Source organism: Pseudophryne corroboree, chromosome 7 (genome assembly GCF_028390025.1).
Source record: "Pseudophryne corroboree isolate aPseCor3 chromosome 7, aPseCor3.hap2, whole genome shotgun sequence".
Taxonomy (NCBI): Eukaryota; Metazoa; Chordata; class Amphibia; order Anura; family Myobatrachidae; genus Pseudophryne; species Pseudophryne corroboree.
In genome coordinates, this window is record NC_086450.1 from 380,870,430 (window position 1) to 380,888,275 (window position 17,846).

Sequence of the window (17,846 nt, forward strand, 5' to 3'; positions counted from 1 at the left end):
AAGGTCTAAACTTCCGGCAATACTGCCAATTTCTTCTGGGAGAAAATTGAGAGGGCTGAAATCTGGACCTCAGTGGAACCCAGACATAAGCCCTTATGCACACCAGCCTGCAGAAAATGGAGGAAACGTCCCAAGTGGAACTCTGCAGGTGGATACATGCGTTCCTCACACCAAGAAACATATCTCCTCCAGATATGATAATGTTTTGACGTCACAAGTTTCCTGGTCTGAACCATGGTAGCAATAACCTTTTTGGAAAGGCACTTGTGAGCTAGGATGCTCCGCTCAACTTTCATGCCATCAAACATGGCCACCGTAAGTCCGGGTAGATGAACAGTCCTTGTTGAAGAAGATCTCTTCTCATTGGCAGGGGCCAAGGGTCTTCGACGGACATGTCCAGAAGATCTGCATACCATGCCCTCCGCGGCAATCAGAATTACCTGGACTCTTTGAGTCCTGATTTGCTTTAGCACCCTTGGGATCAATGGAATTGCATGAACAGGTAGACCAGCCGGTAAGGCCAAGGCAACGTCAGTGCATCCACAACCCTCGCCTGAGGGTCCCTGGTTCGTGAGCAATACCAGTGAAGCTTCTTGTTGAGTCGAGAAGCCATCATGTCTATTTGTGGGCAGCCCCACCAGTAGATGATCTGCTGAAACACCTGATGGTGAAGCCCCCACTCTCCCAGGTGGAAACCGTGACGACTGAGGAAATCCGCTTCCCAGATTACGGACATTGCTCTTGCATTTCTTTCTGCCCATAGGAGTATCTCTGAGACCTCTTGCATGCAGGCCCTGCTTTTTGTCCCTTCTTGTCGATTGATGTACACCACTGCAGTGGCGTTGTCCGATTGTACATGGATCGCTTGATCCCTGGGCAGAGGAGAGACCTGAAACAGAGCATTGTAGATCGCCCGAAGTTCCAGAATGTTGATCGGAAGGAGGGCTTCGTGGACAGACCACCTGCCCTGGAACTGAACCCCCTGGGTGACAGCTCCCCATCCTCGCAGATGCGCATCCGTCGTGAGGAGGATCCAATCCTGAATCACGAAACTTTGGCCATCCAGTAGGTTGGAAGACTGCAGCCACCACAGGAGAGAAATTCTGGCCTGAGGTGAGTGTCGAATTATCCGGTGCATCTGAAGATGTGATCCGGACCACTTGCTCAGGAGATCCAACTGGAAAGTCCTGGCATGCAACCTTCCATACTGGATCGCCTCGTATGAGGCAACCATTTTTCCCAGCAACCATATACACAGATGGATGGATACTCGAGTAGGCCGGAGAACCATGCGGACCATCTGCTGAAATGTTCTTGCCTTGTCTTCTGGGAGAAACACTTTTTGGGCAGCAGTATCCAGTAACATTCCCAGGAACATAAGCCGCTGAGTTGGTTCCAGGTGAGACTTCTGTAAATTGAGGATCCACCTAGGGTGTGACAGAAGCTGGATAGTGCAGTCTACATAGAGCAGGGCTGGCCAAACCGGTCCTCGAGATCTACCAACGGTTCACATTTTCCAGACCACCTAGCTGGTGCACAGGTGTAGTCATTACTAATTAAGATGTGATGCATTCATTCCTAACTGACAATTCTACAGATCTCCAGGAGGCCTGGAAAACATGAACTGTTGGTAGATCTCGAGGACCGGTTTGGCCAGCCCTGATATAGAGCAATAAAAGCTCCCTGGACCTTGCTTTTATAAAAAAAAAACCTGGATTCGGAGTTGGAACATAATTTCCAGCATCACCTTCGTGAACACCCTCGGAGCCGTGGACAGGCCAAAGGGTAGTGTCTGGACCTGGTAGTGATCATTCACCAGGGCAAACCTCAGATAGGCCTGATGAGGTGGCCTAATCAGGATATGGAGATAGGCGTCTTTTATATCCAGGGAGACCATGCACTCCCTTTCTTCCAGGCCCACAATCACCGCTCACAAGGACTCCATCTTGAACTTGAAAACCTTTAGGTAAGGGTTCAAGGATTTTAGATTCAAAATGGGTCTTACCGACCTGTCCGGTTTCGGAACCACGACCAGGTTAGAGTAGTAACCCTTTACCCGTTGTTGCAGCGGCACAGGAACATTTACTTGGGATTGGATCAATTTTAGGATGGCCTGTTGCAGCGTAACACGCGTATCCTCCAAGGCTAGTAAACTTGATTTGAAAAATCGTTGGGGAGGAGCACTGTCGAACTCCGGCTTGTTATCCCTGGAAAATTAGGTCCCTGACCCAGGTATCCTGTCAGGAACTTTCCTAGATGTGGCTGAAGTGACGCAGCCAAGCTCCCACCTCGAGGTCCCCTCGGGGTGGGTGGGCACCATCATGCTGAGGCTTTAGTGGAAGCTGTACCAGTGCTCTCGCGAGAACTGGTGATCACTGGTTTTCTTCTTTTTTTTTGGAAAGGCGTGAGACTGATACGTCCACAGCTGGGGGTTCTTCCCAGAATTTTCAGGAGCAAATGGGAAAGTGTGCAAAAACCGTTTTGACACTTTTTGTCTGGATTTTTCCAGGATTTTTCCAGGCTAACTTAAACAAGTTATCTAACTCTGCAGAATCATGGAAAGTGACACTGGGCTTGTTCTGTGTAAAGAAAAACGACTGCTGTGACGCAGTGTCCTCTAGAGGGAGATTTTAACACATCCCTTATAGCCAAAATGAGGGGTTCAATACCCTGTGTAGAAGGGGAATCCCCAGTAATAAGTTCCAATTCCTTCCCCTCCTCCAGTATTTCCTCATCTGAATCAGATAGCAATGCAGGTAACCTACGATTTTGTGGACCTGAACTAAGGAGGGGGGGCTGGTCAGCCCTTGCAGCCAGATCTGCAACAGCTTGCTGCAATTGTTGTGTCTTTTGAGTATTTGCAGTGAGCTGAGATGACATATCCGACATCATATTTTTAATAGTACCTAGCCAGGAAGGCTCTTGACTCCCCCCCCCAGTTCCCTCACTGAGTTGAGAGGACTGACTACATTGGAGGTCATTCCGAGTTGATCGCTAGCTGCTTTCGTTCGCAGTGATCAGGCAAAAAAAGGTAATTCTGCGCATGCGTATGGGGCGCACTGCGCACGCACGACGTACTTTCACAAAAGCCGATGCAGTTTTACACAAGCTCTAGCGACGCTTTTCAGTTGCACTGCTGGCCGCAGAGTGATTGACAGGAAGTGGGTGTTTCTGGGTGTCAACTGACCGTTTTCGGGGAGTGTGTGAAAAAACGCAGGCGTGCCAGATAAAAACGCAGGAGTGGCTGGAAAAACGTAGCCGTGGCTGGCCAACCGCTGGGCGTGTTTGTGACGTCAAAACAGACACTAAATAGTCTGAAGTGATCGCAAGGAAGGAGTAGGTCTACAGCTACTCTGAAACTGCACATTTTTTTTTTTTTTTCTGTAGCAGCGCTGCGATCCTTTCGTTTGCACTTCTGCTAAGCTAAGATACACTCCCAGAGGGCGGCGGCTTAGCATTTGCACTGCTGCTAAAACCAGCTAGCGAGCGAACAACTCGGAATGAGGGCCTTTGTTCACAGGATAATGAACCAGACGTGGCAGGAGAGAATCTGGTGTCACAGAAACTGCATAATTGGTGTTTTATCATGTCTACAGTAACAACACTTACATACACTTAAGGTGTGTACACACGGTGAGATCCTTGCTATGTTCGATTTTGACTATGCGATTTCTCTTGAACTCCCCCAGAGCCCAGACAGCACAGATTTTGACTATCTGTGCTTGAGATTTTGTCTATGGCCCTCATTCCGAGTTGTTCGCTCGCTAGCTGCTTTTAGCAGCATTACACACGCTAGGCCGCCGCCTTCTGGGAGTGTATCTTAGCATAGCAGAATTGCGAACGAAAGATTAGCAGATTTGCGAATAGAAAATTCTTAGCAGTTTCTGAGTAGCTCCAGACTTACTCTTACATTGCGATCAGTTCAGTCAGTTTCGTTCCTGGTTTGATGTCACAAACACACCCAGCGTTCGCCCAGACACTCCCCCGTTTCTTCAGACACTCCCGAGTTTTTCCCAGAAACGCCAGCGTTTTTTCGCACACTCCCATAAAACGGCCAGTTTCCGCCCAGAAACACCCACTTCCTGTCAATCACACTCCGATCACCAGAACGATGAAAAATCCTCGTTATGCCGTGAGTAAAATACCTAACTTTTGAGTAAAATAACTAAGCGCATGCGCTCTGCGAACCTTGCGCATGCGCAGTAAGCGACTAATCGCAATATAGCGAAACTCGGCAACGAGCGAATAACTCGGAATGAGGGCCTATGTACGATTTTGACTAAGTGCCAAGTTTGACTATACTTTGTGCTTGATTGTACACTAGATAGTCAAGATTGACTTGCCTGCAAAGTCTATCTAGCCTTACGATACCAACCCCACGGGAGCGAGCATCGGGATCGAACCTGTATCGCAAGCTGTCTAACACCTTGAGATATGCACTAACTTTTCATAAGATTTTGACTATATAGCCAAAATCTTACAGATTTATCTCACTGTGTGTACGCACCTTTACACACAGACAAGTAATATGAGTTACTGTATGTGAGAGTGAGACAGAGAGAGAAGGAGACCAGCACACCCCAAGCTAAACAGCCCCAGTGAGGCTGTAAGTTGATATATCACAGTATAACACTGGTATTCTGCCATTTTAAAGGACACAGATTGTGTACAATAGCGGCTCTCCCCTTTTGTTACACTCCTGTATCAGTTGTGAGCGATGTTTTGCCTTTCTGGAGGAGCTGTATGTGCCTGCTGCTGCAGCTGTAAGCAGAGTAAGGCGCCAAAATGCCACTGGTCCCGCTCTGAGGAAGCTCCGCCCCTGTAATGGCGTCGGAGCTACAGTGTTTTTTACTGGCAATGTCTCAAAAACAGCTTAAAAACATCACACAAGTGTTAATTTAAGCCACCACTAGCCAGTATACCCAGGGGGCTATAGCGGGTTTCCCCAGGAGGTCCCATATGCCTCCCCTGTGTGTCAGATGCACCTTGAACCGGGGGACCCCCTAGTGGGGCCCCCGGTTTGTACTCACCACTGTCGTCACCTTCAGGCTACTGTTAGGGCTGTAACACACACTCCGGTTTTTCCCAGATGGCAAAAAGCCGGACAAACTTTGTCCGGCTTTTTGCCATCCGGGAGAAACCGGCAGTGTCTGTCACACAGGACGGCTTTGAGCCGTGTGTGATGCTGTGCGCATGCGCAGCATCAGACACGGCTTGAGAAAAACCCGTTGTGTGTGATGCGAATGCTCCCCATCACACACACGGTTTACTGGATGCAAAGACGGCCCGGCAGCCGGACCTTCCAGTGGTGAGACCCGGCTGCAACCCGGCAGCCGGGCCGGGTCCGTGCCGTGTGTAAGGACACATTGCGCTGCATGTGTCTTTACATCACGGCAGCGGTTTAAAGCCGGCCGGGTGTCTGCCGGGCGGCGCCAGCCGCCTCGTGTGTTTCGGCCCTTTGGGGTTTGCGGCGTGTTGCGATTGTGGCCGCAAAGGTGCAGTGACCTGCTGTGCAACAACCTCTCAGGCCTGTGGTCCTGCAGCGGGGAAGCGGCTCTGATGCCTTGCAATATTGGTGACCCCCCACCCCTAACTCCCGCGGTGCAGGTATACTGTTGCCCAAACAGCATACTGAAAATAATGAAAGTTTAAAAGAAACTGAAGAAAAGTCTCTGGAGCTTCAGAGATGTGCATCCTCTCCTCTGAGGGCACTTTTTTCTAAACTGCCTGTTGGAGATGGCATAGAGGGGGAGGAGCCAGCACACCCAGTTGAAGAAATTTAAAGGGCACCGGCTCCTTTGGACCCCGTCTATACCCCATCGTACTAAGTCTCCCCAATATCCCTTATGGATTCTAGAGAAAAAATTTTTTTTTCAGAGTTTGATCAGGAAACTGTTCGCCATTCTGAGATGGCGAACAACTTCCTAATCCCTTCACAAGCTGCCATGTAAGCAGCAGAGGGAAGGGGTGCCGCGGCTGCAGTGTGATCTCTTCAGCCGTACAGCCCCCTGTAACGTGCCGGCAGCGGGTGGGGTGGAGAGAGGGGGGCCACGGCTGCAGCGATCCTTTCTGCTGCCAGGCTGCCCCTGCTCTTAGTAGCCACCTGGGCAGGGGGGGTGGGGGGATGCATGGGGGGGCGCAACCACTGCATCCCCGCCAGCCACGTTTAAAGTGCTGGCGGGGGGAAGAGAGCGTCCGCATCACACATGCCACGGGGGATGTAAGTGTGGCCGTGGCCGGGAAGTGCCAGCGGAAGATAGGAAGGGGTGGAGCGGCCGCAGCCAGCACTTCTCATGCCCGTGGGGGGAAGGAGGTGCGCGGCTGCAGAGTGGTCGATGTGGGGGCCTCTGCAGCTGGAGACCAACATCGATGGCCCGTGGGGGGTGGGAGGACTCTGCAGCCGGACACATTCAATGATGTCCCCGCGGGGAAGTGGGGGCTGTGAACTCTACATTTCGCCCACAGCCGTGCAATGCAATGTGTGCTGAGGACCCGAACCAGGAAGAGGAGGCATTCATTTTGCCGGCTGTTGGGATGCCAGCTGTGAGGATACCGACACCTGGTGAAATACCGGCAGTTGGAATCCCGACCACCGGTTTGAATCCCCACTCAGATGGTGGTCCAGGCAAGAGAGACATTGCAAATTTGCATAAAAATTGAAATGTTCACGTTGCAAATTTAATAAAAAAATATTTATCACATCTCATTAAAAATGTGGAGTGTGATAAATATGCCTCTAAGGGGGGAATTCAATTGTTTGAAAAGTCGGTTGGGTGTCTGTTTTTTCCTGTCTATTAGATAGGAAAAAACAGACACCCAACTGACTTTTCAAACACTTGAATATCCCCCTAAGTGTGCATGTATACAGAGATGGCACTACTCGCTCAGCAAAGTCTGCAAAGCAGGGAGGCGCTGTGTTGGAGAGGCGCTCTCCCTTGTCTGCCACTCTGCTGGTGTCCATGTGCGCTGCTGCCTTCCTCCACCCGCCTTCCTCGCACTGGAGAATAATGCCACCGCGGATCTGCAGTATGCCGCTGAGAAAAAAGTCTCCAGCAGGTGAAGTGAGCTGATGCTGTGTGTGGTCTCCCGAATACAGGTCACATGACTGGTGCTGAGCAGTCACGCAACCAGGAAGTGTCAGCTCTACAGGGAGGGTGAGTCCTGCTGTCTATATGGGGGTGCAGTGTGTGTGTGTGTGTGTGTGTGTGTGTGTGTGTGTGTGTGTGTGTGTGTGTGTGTGTATATGGTGGCAAAGCATATGTGTGTATGTGTATGGTGGTACAGTGTATGTGTGTATGGGAGCACAGTGTGAATGGTGGCACAGTGTATGTGTGTACGGGGGCACAGTGTGTGTATGTGTGGGTGTGTGCGAACACAGTGTGTATGGTGGCACAGCATATGTGTGTATAGGGGCACAGTGTGTGTGTGTGTGTGTGTGTGAGCACAGTGTGTATGGTGGCACAATAATACATGTGTGTATGGAAGCACAGTGTGCATGGTGGCACAGTATATGTGTGTATGGTGGCACAGTGTATGTGTGTGTGTATGGGAGCACAGTGTGTATGGTGGCACAGTGTATGTGTGTGTTTTTTGAAGGTTTCTAGGACACCCAACCAGCCCTCTTTACCTGTCTGCAGCAGAAGCAAGGGTGCTGCCTGTGAGAGTGGGGGAGCGATCACACTGAACCAGAGGAACCATCTCCTGTTTAATTTTGTGAAGTGCAGCCCATAGGCTACAGCGGGTAACATCATTTGTTGCTGGGGGCCAAACTCCAGAATGCTTAGCATTCAGGAGCCTGTACATCTGACAGCTTAACAGCCCTCATATACCCCTTTCACATCGCAAAAATAACCTGGGCCGATAATTCAACCCGGGTAATAAGAAGTGTTATTCCTGGGTTGAATACCGGGTCAGTGGCAGTATAAACAGGTTCCCGGGTCGATGCGACTCTGGACCCATTTACTACATAGGGAGAGGCGGCGCAGATATGAGCTCATCTCCCAGCGCTGCCTCCGCCCACCGACACTATGGCAACTGACCCGGCAAATTGCCGGGTCGAGAAGCCAGCGCTTAGGCTCCACTGCCAGATCCCACCCGGGAAGGACCCGCTTCCAATTCCCGGGTGGGATCAGGCATTGGAGACGTTAAAGGGGCTATACACACACACACACACATATATATATATATATATATATATATATAGGGGATCTTTAATATTTGTGGGTATGCCCCCAAAATGTGTGTTTTTGAGCGATATGTCTGATAAATAGGCTATTCTGTATGATTAAACATTATATCTACAATCTGTTGTTTTGTGTGCAGGCAGTAGTAGGGGTAATCTATGGAGATTGTGGAAGAATCTATAATAATATTACCGTTTTAAATGACAAAAACATGGTCTCAGTATGTAACCAAATACAGATAAGACTAGTCTGCTGTAACATACATTGATGTTACCAGGACAATTCTTTTGTTGATTAAAACTATACACTGACAAGCGAGCAAAAGTGCAATCCGCCTGTGCAAACATTCTTGTGTGTTGTCCCATAATTGTTCCTTTAACACTTCTTTTGGACCAAATTTGCTTTTTAAATGTGTTTTTATTTTACAAAAAAAAGTATAAAACATGAAAAATATTAAACCAATGCACATAAAAAAAATCTGTGTTCACTTTTAAGGCATTTTTGTAAATTACTTTTTTCGTTTGAGTCATTAGTAAAACTTTTGTGAATCAATGAGCCATAAATCAAACTCGTGAGCCAAAACTTTTTAATAGTACAAAATAGGATTTTAATTATCTACTGGCAAATCCTTTTCTCGTCCATAGAGGATACTGGGAATACATTTACTACCATGGGGTATAGATGGGTCCACTAGGAGCCATGGGCACTTTAAGAATTTGATAGTGTGCGCTGGCTCCACCCTCTATGCATCTCCTACAAGACTCAGTCTAGGAAACTGTGCCCGAGGAGACGGACATACTTTGAGAGAAGGATATAAAAGGTTAGTGGTGAGATACCGATCCAGCACACACAAGCAAGAGGAATGCCAGGTTAACCAAACATGAAATAGGAACAGCAACAGCTGAACCAAACAACAATACTTAACCAAGTAACAGTGCAGGAAGTATGAAGCACTGGGCGGGCGCCCAGCATCCTCTATGGACTACGAGAAAAGGATTTACCGGTAGGTAATTAAAATCCTATTTTCTCTTACGTCCTAGGGGATACTGGGAATCCATTTATTACCATGGGAAAATACCAAAGCTCCGAAACCGGGTGGGAGAGTGCTGAGTTTTCTGCAGAACTGATTGACCAAACTGAAGGTCCTCAGAGGCCAAAGTAACAAACTTGTAGAACTTCGCAAACATGTTCGAACCTGACCAAGTAGCTGCTCTGCAGAGCTATAAAGCCAAGACACCCTGGGCAGCCGCCCAAGAAGAACCCACCGACCTAATAGAGTGAGCCTGTACAGATTTTGGAACTGCCAATCCTGCCGTGGAATAAGCATGCTGGATAGTGAGCCTGATCCAGCGTGCAATGGACTGCTTTGAAGTAGGACACCCAATTTTATTGGGATTATAAAGAAGAACAGCGAGTCCGATTTTATGCGACAAGCTGTTCTCTTTACATACACCTTCAAAGCCCTCACAACATCCAAAGACTTTGAAGTAGCAGAGGTGTCCGTAACAGCCGGAACCACAATAGGTTGGTTGATGTGAAACACGGACACCAACTTAGGAAGAAATTGCTGATGAGTTCTAAGTTCAGATCTGTCCTCATGGAAAATTAAGTAGGGACTCTTGTGAGACAACACCCCTAGCTCCGACACACGTTTTGCTGAAGCCAAGGCCAACAGTGTGACGGTCTTCCATGTAAGGTACTTTACGTCAACCTCCTGTAACGGTTCAAACCAGTCTGATTGGAGGAACTGCAGCACCATATTGAGATTCCAAGGTGCCGTTGGAGGCACAAAGGGAGGTTGGATGTGCAGAACACCTTTCAAGAATGTCTGGACCTCAGGGAGAGAAGCCAATTGTTTCTGAAAGAAAATAGACAAGGCAGAAATTTGGACTTTTATGGAGCCCAGACGTAGGCCCACATCTACACCTGACTGCAGAAAAAGCAGTAAAAGTCCCATATGAAATTCCACAGCAGAATATTTTCTGCTCTCACTCCAAGAGACGTATTTCTGGGATGCGGTCAAGATCCTGCCGGACGGAATCCCTGCGGCCGAAATACCGACACCGGGATCCCGACCGGCACAATCCCGACATATTTTCCCCATGTGGGTGTCCACTACACCCACAGAGGGAGAATAAATTAGTGTGCCGAATGCAGTGAGGCACCGTGCCCGCAGCGTGGTGAGCGCAGTGAGCCCGCAAGGGGCTGCGTTGCTGTCGGGATTGTGCCAGTCGGGATCCCAGTGTCGGTATTCCGACCGCCAGCATCTCGTCGGGCGGGATTTCGTTCTGATCCCGTATTTCTTCCAAATACGGTGGTAATGTTTAGACGTTATCCCCTTTCTGGCTTGGATCATAGTCGGGATGAACTTGTCAGGGATCCCTCTCCAGGCTAGAATCAGCCTTTCAACTTCCATGCTGTTAAACGTAGCCGCAGTAAGTCCTGATAGACCAGTGCTCAGGGAACAGGGGTAAATTACCCCAAAAGGGGTAAAAATTAAATTCCTGGGGGTAACGGATGGTCGCACTGCCGAGACACAGCCCTGTCCAGCACCGGCGTTACGCGCTGAAGTCACACCGCGCTCCCTCCTGCCGGCCCTGCGCTATATATATATACACACACACACACACACACACACACACACACACACACACACAGTATCTCAGAAATTCCATAATGCCATATAAATAGTGATAACCAGTATATATGCACAATAATATATGATTTCCTTCCTTTCAAGTCAAGGGGGTAACGTTGGCGTATCTAAATATATTTTGGGGTAAAAGGTAAAAAAGTTCCCTGACCCCTGTGATAGACGAACGGGCCCTGTTGCAAAAGATTCTCGCGAAGAGGTAGAGGCCACGGATCTTCGATTAGCATCTCTAGAAGGTCCGCGTACCAGGCCCTTCTTGGCCAGTCCGGTGCAATGAGTATTGCTTGAACCTTATCCCTTTTTATTTTTTTGAGAATCCTTGGGATCAGAGGAAGTGGAGGAAACACATACACCATCTGATAGACCCATGGAGCCATCAGAGCATTAAGCTTCTTGTTGAGACGAGATACCTTCATGTCGATTTGTGGATATCCCCACCGATGTGTCAAGCACCTGAACACCTCCGGGTGAAGGCCCCATTCCCCTGGGTGCAGGTCGTGTCTGCTGAGGAAGTCTGCTTCCCAGTTGTCTACTCCCGGAATGAAGACCGATGACAACGCCACAGCGTGTTTTTCTGCCCAGAGGAGAATTCTTGTCCCCTCTGATATTGCTGCTCTGCTTTTCATTCCGCCCTGTCGGTTTATGTATGTTATCGCCGTCACATTGTCTGACTGGACCTGAATGGCCTGATCTCGAAGAAGATATGAGGCCTGCAGAAGGGCGTTCTATATAGCCCTAATTTCCAGAATGTTGATTGGAAGGATTACTTCCTGACTTGACCATCTTCCCTGAAACTGCACCCCCTGGGTGACTGCTCCCTGTGGTTAGCAGAATCCAATTCTTAATCCCGAACCGTCAACCCTCGATTAGGTGAGAAGTCTGAAGCCACGATAGAAGAGAAATCCTGGCTCTTCGTGACAGACGGATCCTCTGGTGCATGTGAAGATGCGATCCGGACCATTTGTCCAACAGATCGAGCTGGAAAGGTCTTGCGTGAAACCTTCCGTACTGAAGCGCCTCGTAAGAGACTACCATTTTCCCCAGAAAGCAAAAGCATAGATGCACCGATATACGGGTTGGCTTCAGGACATCCAGAACCATCGACTGGATTACCAATGCCTTTTCCATTATCATTCCCAGGAATGGAAGCCTCCGTGTTGACTCTAGGTGAGATTTCGGAAGATTTTTAGAATCCATCCGTGATCACGAAGTAGTCGGGTTGAGAGGGCAATGCTGTCCAACAACCTGACCCTGGACGGCGCCTTTATCAGAAGATCATCCAGGTACGGAATTATGTTCACTCCCTGTTTGCGGAGGAGAAACATCATCTCTGCCATTACCTTGGTGAAATTGCCCTCGGTGCCGTGGAGAGACCAAATGGCAGTGCCTGGAACTGGTAGTGACAGTCCTACAGTGCAAACCTTAGATAAGCCTGATGAGGCAGCCAGATTGGAATGTGAAGGTACGCATCCTTGATATCCAGAGACACTAGGAATTCCCCTTCCTCCAGGCCTGAGATCACCGCTCTCAGAGACTCCATCTTGAATTTGAACACTTGTAAGTACGGGTTGAACGACTTGAGGTTCAAAATTGTTCTTACCGAACCGTCTGGTTTCGGTACTACAAACAAGTTGGAATAATACCCCTTGTTTTGCAGATGAGGTGGAACTGGAACAATGACCTGAGTCTGCACTAGTTTCTGAATGGCGTTCTGTAAAGTTATACTTGCCTCCTGTGAAACTGGTAAGTCTGATTTGAAGAATCTGTGAGGTGGGAGCTCCTGGAATTCCAGTCTGTAGCCCTGGAAAATAAGATTTATGACCCAGGGATCCTGGCACGAACTTGTCCAGATGTGACTGAAGAATTTTAGCCGGGCTTCCACCCTCCAGTTCTCCAGGACTAGCGGTCCACCGTCATGCTGAGGGCTCTGAGGAAGCAGACCTTGAACTCTGTTCCTGAGAACCGGCAGTTGCTGGTTTGCATGGTTTACCTCTAGCGCCTCTGGTGGTTGTAGAAGAACCCCTGGTTTTGCCCTTAAACTTGTCTATCCGAAAAAACTGTAAATTGGAAGCTGAATAGGCCTTCCTGGCTGGGGGAGCTGCGGAAGGAAGATAAGTGGACCTACCCACAGTAGCTTTGGAGATCCATTTATCCAGTTCATCTCCAAATAAGGCCTCTCCTGTAAATGGTAGGCCTTCCACGCCTTTCCAAGAGTCCGCATCAGCAGTCCACTGGCGTAGCCATAAGCCCCTGCATGCTGACACCGCCATAGCAGTGGTGCGTGCATTAAGCAAGCCTATTTCTTTTATGGCTTCCACCATAAAGGTCACAGAGTCCTGTATATGTTGCTGGAGTAAAACAAACTCTGCCCTAGATAAGGAATCTAACCCCTCAGTTAGGCTACCTGACCATTTTGCAATGGCTTTAGTTATCCATGCACATGCTATAGTGGGTCTCTGGGCCACCCCAGCAGCTGTGTACAAAGATGAGTGTGGTCTCAATTCTGCGTTCAGCCGTGTCTTTCAGGGAGGCTGCACCAGAGACAGGCAACACTATTTTCCGTGATAGCCTGGATACTGATGCATCCACTATCAGTGGACTTTCCCTATTTTTCCTATCCTCGGGAGGAAAAGGAAAAGATGAAAGTAACCTATTAGGGATTTGAAATTCCCTATCAGGATAAACCCACGGTTCTTCAAACAGGGTATTCAGTTCCTTTGATTCAGGAAAAGTGACTGAGGATTTATTTTTTACATTAAAATAAGATTCCTCACACACCTCTGTCACCTTATCAGGAATTTGCAGAACGTCTCTGATAGCTTCTATAAGAGCCCTTCCAGGGAGACACAGAGAGAGTATGGAGCCAGCCCACAGCGCCCTTATCGCTAATGTCAAGCTTAGCCGGGTCGCAGACTAAGTACCCAGATTGGGGACTTAGGTGGTCATTCCGAGTTGTTCGCTCGCAAGCTGCTTTTAGCAGCTTTGCACACGCTAAGCCGCCGCCTATTGGGAGTGAATCTTAGCATGGTAGATTTGCGAACGAAAGATTAGCAGATTTGCGAATAGACAGTTCTTAGCAGTTTCTGAGTAGCTCAAGACTTACTCTGCCACTGCGATCAGTTCAGTCAGTTTCGTTCCTGGTTTGACGTCACAAACACGCCCAGCGTTCACCCAGACACTCCCCCGTTTCTTCAGACACTCCCGCGTTTTTCCCAGAAACGGCAGCGTTTTTTCGCACACACCCATAAAACGGCCAGTTTCCGCCCAGAAACACCCACTTCCTGTCAATCACACTACGATCACCAGAACGAAGAAAAAACCTCGTAATGCCGTGAGTAAAATACCTAACTTAATAGCAAATTTACTTGGCGCAGTCGCACTGCGGACATTGCGCATGCACATTAGCGACTAATCGCTCCATTGCGAAAAAAAATAAAGAGCGATCAACTCGGAATGACCACCTTAGTACACTAATAATCGCTCCCCCCTGCTATGACCCCCTGGTACCGCTGAGGTAATCTGGAGCCACTCCGGAGGAGCTGCCGTCCCTGTCAGTCAGTGTCTGTGTCCACTGCAGAGGGAAAATGGCGCTGGAGAGCTGCTTTATCCGCTCATAGTGAAGACCCGCCCCATCCATGGCACGCGGGCTTCCCGCTTTTTTTATACTGGCTGAGGTCATTTATTTCTTAAAATGGGGTCAAATCCTTTTTAAGTCTGTGTTTGCCAGTGTGGGTACTGTGTACAGTGTGCTGAGACTCAGTTCGCCCCCTCAGAAGTTGTGCGTCTACACTGTGTACTGAGTCTGGAGACGCAGTCTGCCCCGGTTAGAAGCCGTGCGCCTTCGTACCCTCATGCCGCCATAATGGCCGGCGACCCGCTATCTTGGACGCCGGCTTAGTACTCACCACTCTTCATTCTTCTGGCTCTGTTAGGGGTGGCGGCGTGCTGCGGGAATGTACGCTCGCCGTGGTGGGGCTTGTGAATAGTACCCTCAGTAGCTAGTGTCCTGTCAGCGGGGAACTGGACCATTAACCCTTCAAGAGGTTGCCCCCCTCCCCAAGTCCCACAAAGGAAGCAGGCTGCCAACCAGTCCTGCCTGAAAATAACAAACAGATAAAATAAATGCAGAAAACTCTTCAGGAGCTTCCAAGAGCGTGACCGTCTCCTCCGGGCACATTTTCTAAACTGATTCTGGTAGGAGGGGCATGGAGGGAGGAGCCAGCCCACACTATCAAATTCTTAAAGTGCCCATGGCTCCTAGTGGACCCGTCTATACCCTGAGGTATTAAATGGATTCCCAGTATCCTCTAGGACAAGAAAGTTACATTGCCTCACGTTTAAGGTCATTTACATGCACTTTCTGCTTCCCCTCGAATGCCCCCAATATCTACTAATTGTAACTCATTTCCAATTATGAATAAGCTAATGGCATCAATAAAAGACAGGCACAATCACGTACCTTCTCTTGTGGCTTATAGTACATATAAGTCTTTTCGTACCATTCCATTGTGCCTTTCTGAAAGCATAAACGAAAGTATATGAGTCAGTAAAATGATTCCTCTCAACCTCAATCTCTTCTCTGAGAGTCAGCATTAAACTAAAGGACTATTGTATTAAAGCCATGACCTTGAATTAGCTAGACCATTGTGATTCATCATCTCCTACGCTACAAAAGCTTAAATGTTCATCTACCTTTTTTAGGGTTTATTTTGTGTGTATTAAAACATAAAGTCAACGCACCTGGCAGCTAATTGGATAGGAGAGCGTACTGGATAAATAAGACTTAGGGGGAGAGTTATCCAAGCTTGGAGAGAGATGAAGTGGAGAGAGATAAAGTACCAGCCAATCAGCTCATAACTGCCATGTTACAGGGTGTGTTTGAAAACTGACAGGAGCTGACTGGTTTGTATTTTATCACTCTCCAATTTCTCTCTCTCTAATAGGCCCTACACACTGGGCAATAATTCTCAAAGATATGAATTATCTCGTTCATTAATGAACGAGATACCGTTCATATCTTTGAGTGTGGAGGCACCAGCGATGAACGATGTGCGGCCCCGCGCTCGTTCATCGCTGGTGCCCCGTCGGCTGTGCATGCAGGCCAATATGGACGATCTCATCCATATTTGCCTGCACTTCTATGGAGCCGTGTGACGGGGGGAGTGAAGAAACTTCACCCCCCCCCCCGTCACTGCCCCCGCCGCCGGGTCGCCCGTACCCACCATCAGGCAGCTCTGCGGGGGATCGTTAAATGTGTAGGGCCTTCAACCCATACTTGCCTACCTGACCCTCTCCATGAGGGAGAAAATGCTCTGTTCCTGGACTTTCCTGGTAATGTATGATTGCCATCACCTGTGGTGAGCTGGGTAATTGATAAGAAAGGTGTTTCACCACAGGTGATGGCAATCATACATTACCAGGAAAGTCCAGGAACAGAGCATTTTCTCCCTCATGGAGAGGGTCAGGTAGGCAGGTATGCTCTAAGCTTTGATAAAACTCCCCCTTATACACAGAATACATACAGCATATTGATTTACTGCATATTCAATTGTCTATTGCATTGGTCACATTCCTGTTTAGGTAGAAAAGTGGTGCTATAGATTATGAAAAAAACAAACAAGCAAACAAACAAACAGGTACAGGTGTGCTAATGTTATACCGGTGGTCTCTAGGAACCTGCAGATCCCTTGTAGATGGTCCTGCCAGCTTAAGGAGGGAAACTAAAGAGAGGCTATTGGGGATGGAGCTGGAGAAACTTATAGAGTTCTGGAAGAGACAGAAAGGAGAGCATGCATGTTGTGGGCTGAGGCTGTGCTTGCAGGCACATGTGGTGCCAAGAAGCCAGGGAGTGCTCTGCAGGACAAACGCTGGGTGCCGGGGTACTGCAATGTGAGACATTGGCAGAGCTGGGCAGCAGAGACAGAGAAGCCTTTATAGTGAGCTGTAAAGAGACACTGGCAGACTTGCAGGCTGGTGCTGACAGCAGGAGCTGGCACCTAGGAGGCAGAGTCTCCCTGAGCAGCCCCCACAGCGACGACAAGCAAGTCTGTGTATCCAACCCACATATGCAAAAAAAATTATTATTATACCATTTGGTCATAAAAACCAATGCAATATGCACAAATATCAAAGTATCAAAAAACTGCAGTCAAGAATAAGGTTAGAGTCCCAGCTTTTGGAATAAACCCTTAGAAAAATTCTAAGTCAGACAGAACCCGAGATATCTGGCTGGGAAGAGCAATTAACAGGTGCGGATGGGGACCACTGCTTTGAAGTCGGATATCTCTGGTTCCCCAGGGCCGATTTTCAAAAATCTGGTACCCCCGGAAAAAAGGGACCCTCAGTTATCAGCTTAGGGCCCTTAAACTCCTGAGGCCCTTGGACAACTGCTCATTTAGCCCATATGAAAAGACATCCCTTGTCGCCACTTCTCATGAGGGGTGGAATCTGGTCCACTGGCATAAAACAAAAGTATAGTGTGTCCTTCATTGAAAAGTGCCTTCCTACACGCGGTGTGCTGGCATCAATAGACATTTGAGCTTTTTTGATTGATGACCGGTGCATCCCAGTTCTCTTTTTAATCATCCCTATGGTCTCTTATAGTCTTACCCATAAGATGAAGTCTGTGAGACGAAACGCGTTGGAAACTTGTACTTACCTCTAATCCAGATAAGATACTTACCTCTTTTTAAAAATATCCTGCACTTTACTTATATTATTTATTTATTATTATTATATTTTATTATTTTCTTGCATATGTACTTGTTATCCAATTTTTTTAAAGAGAATTGTATATCAATGTGATATTTTAGAATATTGTTAATAAATAGCTTTTTATACTTTTACACCGGGTATATCATTTTATTAGAGACACCATTGGTCGCTTGTACCCCACATCCATTTTTTAGTAGACCCATTTGTTTCAGGGATTTACCTTCCCTGTATCCTTGGGGGCCAGCAGACGCCCTATATTTTGGAGAGTGTCGATATACATTCGTTTGATAACTTCC

The 17,846-nt window shown here is 48.2% G+C and overlaps 1 protein-coding gene across 1 annotated transcript in view; it reads right to left on the minus strand.

Annotated features, from left to right (window-relative positions):
• Positions 1–17,846, minus strand: part of BAIAP3 (BAI1 associated protein 3) — a 353,459-nt gene that overhangs the window by 131,307 nt on the left and 204,306 nt on the right. Inside the window, exon 16 of the mRNA XM_063934569.1 lies at positions 15,296–15,352. Coding sequence (XP_063790639.1) covers positions 15,296–15,352 — 57 coding nt within the window. The remainder of the gene's footprint in view (positions 1–15,295; positions 15,353–17,846) is intronic.